Source organism: Chiloscyllium plagiosum, unplaced genomic scaffold, assembly GCF_037043375.1.
Source record: "Chiloscyllium plagiosum isolate Xiang-an unplaced genomic scaffold, Cpla_swu_hap1 HiC_scaffold_32, whole genome shotgun sequence".
Taxonomy (NCBI): domain Eukaryota; kingdom Metazoa; phylum Chordata; class Chondrichthyes; order Orectolobiformes; family Hemiscylliidae; genus Chiloscyllium; species Chiloscyllium plagiosum.
In genome coordinates this window covers 16,092,616-16,098,615 of record NW_028270170.1, presented here as the reverse complement: position 1 = coordinate 16,098,615, position 6,000 = coordinate 16,092,616, and the positions used below count along the sequence as shown (strand labels likewise).

The window sequence follows — 6,000 nt, the reverse complement described above, 5'->3', positions numbered from 1 at the left end:
GTTTTAATTTCATGCAGGTTAAATAGTATCTTTATGGTAAATGACAATAATGTCAGTTAGAGTGAAGAACGTCAGTAATATATCAGACTTGTTTTGATCAAATATGAAGGCAGAATCATCATAGTTAATTCCTAAAAGTATTTATTTTTCCAATATACATAACGAAATAATACACATCAAAACTGATAATAGCACAATACAGATTTACATTTAAAACAATTAATTGATAACAATATCTTGTCCTCAGGTATTCAGAGAAATTCATTGCTGCTTTTGCAAAATTCTTACATCTTCAAAAGTCCATTGGAACATAATCTTAAATGTCCATCTGTTCTACGTCTTTTACTGATCCCCACACCATTCCCACTCTCCTGTACCTATGCATCTTGGTCAGGATTGAGCCGGGAAGTGGTTGTTGCATCCGAGGTGATGTTGATGGGGACGGTCTGTTCATTCACACCTGGCAGTGGCAGGAGCGGGGCTTGAACGTTTATATTACACGTTCCCAAATCTAACTCATCTCTGTAAATTGTGAATAATTGTGGTCCCAACACTGTTCCCATTTTTTATGTTGAAATGTGTAGTATCATTAATATTGTTGAAACAGAAACGTCATAAACGTTGCTTCTGATGCAAATAACTTCACCTTCCCTCCCTGACAGTTACAATGATCAATTAACCACAATGAAAGTGTTTCCCACCGTTCAATAACTGAGTGGTGGACAGACTGGTGTCTGAGTTGGACGACAACCTGTAGTTGCTCAGGATAGTGATGCAGCAGGGAATATCTCTGAGACTGAGGTGTACATAATTATTTCAGCACAGTCTCTTCACAGTAGCTTGACATTTTTGACAGACCTGAGCTCAGACTTAGGCAGATCGTGACCACCTGATTTTGTTTCTGTCTTTTAAGTTAATCCAAGTAAAAAAGATTTCTTTCCCTTAATTGAGAATAATGTAAGTTGGAGTGATGTATCAGTTTTATTTTTATCAAGTAAATAGGCAGAATCATCAGAATTAAATTTCAAAAGTATTATTCTTCCAATATACATACAGAAATAAACCACATGAACATTGATGACAGCACTGTATAGGTTTCTAAATTGAAAACTATTAACTGGACAGCAATGTCTCCTTATCTCACATTCACAGAAATTCATTGCTGGTTTTGAACAATTATTACATCTTCAGAAGTTCGTTGTAACAGAGTCTTAACCGCTCATCTGTTCTTCAGCTTTCTTGATCCCCACATCCTTCCCACTCTCCTATTTCTCTGTCTCTTGGTCAGGATTGAGCCGGGGAGTGGTTGTTGTATCCGAGGTGATGTTGATGGGGACAGTCTGTTCACTCACAGCTGGCAGTGCCAGGCGCGGGGCTTGAACCTTTAACCGACCGTCCTGTGACAAACAGCATCGAAGAGCTTCAGCATCGACATCCTCTGGCAGCTGGAATTCTCTCCTGAACTCTTCATATTTGTAGCTGTAACAGCCGCTGCCATCATCACATTTCTTCTCGTGTTTTCCTGTCACCAGCACTTTCCTTCCAAATACTTTCACCCTCAGGTCTTCTGGGGGGAAGTGCTGGACATTCAGGGACACAGAAAAGCCATCTCCATCCTTGTCCTCGGATTGTCTTTTACCTTCTCCATTAGCATCAGATTTGTTGTCTCGAGTTCCTGGTATTTCCCCAAAACATTCTGCTGTCAGATCCTCAAGAACTCGATGGATGAACTTCATGCCCTTTCTCGCTTCTTCCACCTGTTCCCACATGTTACATTCAAGTGGTTCCCTGAGCCTGTGTGCAACAGGCGCCAGTGTGTATACAGGCTGCTGGCACAGACGTGAAGGGTGGAAAGCCCGATAGCTCAGCATTGTCTCTGCCTCTTCTCTCACTTCCCTCAAACTGACTGATGTGAACTCCCAGTCTTCAGTCTCTGATCTGCTGCAGCACTCTGAGCTCACACCTTATATATTCTACTGTCAGAAATCCAGACATTTCCAGAATGTCCTCAAGTTTGCTGGGTTTATCACACGTGAGCTGAAAATACATGTCGTCACATCTCAGCCTTACTTTAAACAAGAATGACTCGACTCAGTGACACCCACTGGAGGACATCCACAGGCTTCTGGAATGTACTCAGACAGTGACATCATAGATGGGCGGGGCAATGTTAATGATTGACAGCTGAGCAGAAGGCTGAGTCTGTGCAGGAAAGTGAGGTTTGTTCAAACACAGAGGGGAATAATTTATTGAAATAACAAGCAGGAATGACAAGGCAGTGTTTGGTTTTTCTAACATTCCTGTTTTCACTGATTTTGTTGATATGAATGTGATATTGATCAGTTTCAGATGGAAGAAATTGTAAATGAGTTTTATTTAGTAAAAAGTCACGCCACACCAGGTTACAGTCCAACAGGTTTAATTGGAAGCACTAGCTTTCGGAGTGACACTTCTTCATCACTATCAACTGATGAAGGAGCGTCGCTCCCAAAGCTAGTGTGTGCTTCCAATTAAACCTGTTGTACTATAACCTGGTGTTGTGTGATTTTTAAGTTTGTACACTCCAGTCCAAAACCGGCATCTCCAAATCATGAGTTTTATTTCAGTTCAGTGAAGTCAGGATTGCCTGCAGACAATTGCCTTGTTTATGATAATAACACATTTTAAAAAATGAAACACTTTGAAATGAAGTTGTGTCCTTTAATATTATAAAACCCCGTTGTGAATCATGGGTTTGATACAGTATTTCCAATTATAGAACATGAAGAATGCGGAAAAATTGCTTGAGATCAACGCAGCAACAAACAAGGCCATTCGGTCCACCAGGCAGGTGTGATCCCTTTGGAATCACTATCCAATTACTCACATCTCCCATGGTCTTTTCCCAAACTCTGCAAATTCTGTTTTAGCAAGTGTATGTACAATTCCAGTTTGTGAGAGGTCTGGACTCAGTGACTGCTACTGGAGGAATTCCCGAGTCTTCCGGAATGTACTCAGAGAGTGACAGCTCAGATGGGAGGAGCAATGTCAATGATTGACAACTGAGCAGAAGGCTGGGAATGTGCAGGAAAGTGAGGGTTTGTAAAAGCAGAAAGGGGATTAATTGATTGAAATATAAACTCATGTCATGACTTAATGAAGTGGCTGTATTTGTTTTTCTGACTTTGGTATTTTAAATGATTTGAATGAGTTTGACGTGAAAGTTATCACCTAGAAAAATGGGGCGAAAGTTACATCAGCCGCTTTTAAATTGAATAAAGCAATTATTCCGTCCTTAAAGCCATTTGCTGTTTTGTAATTGTCCTGAAATATATTTAAAGGTGAAAAATGTAGAAGTGAAGCTGCTGCATCCTTTTGAATTACTAAGCCCTGTGGCTAATTATGAGACCATATGAGATTTCCAAAATGGAAAATATACGACATTACATTTAGAATGTGACAGCAGATGGCGAGGCCATTCGGTCCACCAGGTCAGTGTCAACTCTTCGGAAATGCTGTGCAATTACTCACACCTCCCATGTTCTTTTGCTAAGCTCTGCAAATTCTGTCTTTGCAACTATAAGTACAATTCCAGTCTGTGAGAGGCCTTTGGGTCTGCTACCTCCTTGCCCTCCCATTTTCCGTTGTGGTTTATGTGAAACGGGACCAAAGGAGAACGACTAATCAATTTTAGGTTCAATATAAATTGTGTCTCTTTGCTATTTGTGCTGGATTAATGTGTTTCTACTGTATCTCCTGTGGCATAAGTCACTTCTACTCTTGGACTGTGGGTGTTGTTGTTAATATTTCTTGCTGTTCTATAAACCACGTGTTTGTCAGTTAGTGTGATCTAGTAAATTGACTGATGGAACCAAGCTGTTGAGTGATATAGAGGGAAATATGACACATCTTCCTGATGCTGTCCCACAGTGACCATTCTTTAAAACATTAGATTGAAAGGGTCTTCAAGAAGACCACCATCATCCCTGTACCATTGAAAACACATGCAGCGTGCCTGAATGACTCCTGCCCAGTGCCTCTGACCTCCATAATTATGAAGTGCTTCGAGAGATTAGTCATCGCTCATATCGACTCCTGCCTCCCAGCCTGCCTTGATTCCTTGCAATTTGCCTACCAGCGCAACAGATCCATGGCAGACTCCACCTCCCTAGCCTCCCAGGAACATAGGGATAATTAAGATACTTGGCTACTCCAGCTCTGCTTTCAACACTATAATCCCAACCAAACCCATCTCCAAACATTGAGACCTGGGTTTCTGCTCTCGACTCAGCAACTGGATCCTCAACTTCCTCACCCACAGACCACAATCAGTGAGGATAGGCAACAGCATCTCTTCCACAACAATCCTCAACACCGGTGTCCCGCAAAGTTGTATACTCAGCTCCTTACTGTACTCCCTGTACACTCATGGGTGGTGTGACCAAATTTTATCTGAAATCCATCTCCAATTTGGCTCACAACATCACTGTTATAGGCCGGATATCAAACAATGATGAGACAGAATACAGGAAGGAAATACAATGCTTAGTGTCGTGGTACAAAGATAACAATCTCTCCCTTAAGGTCAGCAAAACTGAAGAGCTGACTTTAGGAAGCAAAGAGGAGGGGACACCCCTGTCGAAGTCAATGGAGCTGAGGTGGAGATGGTTGAGCGTTCCTCTGGAGTGACAATCACCAACAATCTACCCAGGACCACCATCATGGATGTGATGGTGAAGTCAGCACAACAACTCCTCTTCTTCCTCAGGAAGTTAAAGAAATTTGGCATGCCCATTGATCATTCATCTACATTTGTAGATGCTAGATGCAACATAGAAAGCATTCTGTCTGGATGCATTATGGTTTGGAATGGCAAGTGCTCTGCCCAGGACTGTAATGAACTACAGAGACTTGTAAACAGAGCTCAGTCCATCACACAAACCAGGCTTCCATTCATTGACTCCATCTACACTGCTTCTTGTCTCTGAAAGGGGACCAACATCATCAAAGACCCCTTCCATCCCGGTTATAATCTCTTCCAAGCTCTTCCATCAGGCAGAAGAAACAACAGCTGAAACACACGTATCAACATGTTGAAGAACAGATTCTTCCCTGCTGTTAGTAGACTCCTGAATGGAGCTGTCCAATTTAAATATAATGTTGATCTTACTTTTTGTGCACTCTCTTTGCAGCCATAACATTGTATTCCTTGAACTGTTCTATCAATTATGCACTTTATATGGTATGATGTATTTATACTGCATGCAAAACAAGCTTTTCACTGTACCTAGGTACGTCTGATGAGACTAAATCAAATCAAATCAAACCTTGGCTTGTTAGCTCCTGAAAGGATGTGTCACATCAGGCAGAAATCCTCAAATCAGCAGCAGAGTTTAAAAATAAGGGCTCACCAACATAAGGTTCATATCAGGAGTATTGTCTTCCTTCAGGTGATTACCAGTCTGAATTAGAAAAATACAGCGCAGTACAGGCCCTTTGGCCCTCGATGTTGCGCCGATCCAAGCTCTCCTAACCTACACTAGCCCACTATCCTCCATATGCCTATCCAATGCCCATTTAAATGCCCATGGAATGCCCAGCTAGGGGCAGGGCATTCCATGAACTAACGACTTGCTGAGTAAAGAATCTACCCCTTACATCTGTCCTATACCTACCACCCCTTAATTTAAAACTATGCCCCATCGTAATAGCTGACTTCATATGTGGAAAAAGGTTCTCATGGGCAACCCTATCTAAACTCCTAATCATCTTGTACACCTCTATCAAGTCACCCCAAACCTTCTTTTCTCCAATGAAAACAGCCCCAAGTGCCTCAGCCTTTCCTCATACGATCTTCCTACCATACCAGGCAACATCCTGGTAAACCTCCTCTGCACCCGTTCCAGTGCCTCCACATCCTTCCTATAGTATGGCGACCAAAACTGCACACAATGCTCCAGATGCGGCCGCACCAGAGTCTTATACAACTGCAACATGACCTCAGGACTCCGGAACTCAATT

At 42.0% G+C, this 6,000-nt stretch overlaps 1 protein-coding gene across 1 annotated transcript; it reads right to left on the bottom strand.

Moving 5' to 3' along the window:
• Positions 1-510: 510 nt before the first annotated feature.
• LOC122547648 (heat shock protein 30C-like) lies at positions 511-2,139 on the bottom strand. Its single transcript, XM_043686244.2, has one exon. It carries the CDS (start codon positions 1,869-1,871, stop codon positions 1,266-1,268), a length of 606 nt encoding a protein of 201 aa, XP_043542179.2. The 5' UTR covers positions 1,872-2,139; the 3' UTR covers positions 511-1,265.
• Between the last annotated feature and the right edge of the window lie 3,861 nt (positions 2,140-6,000).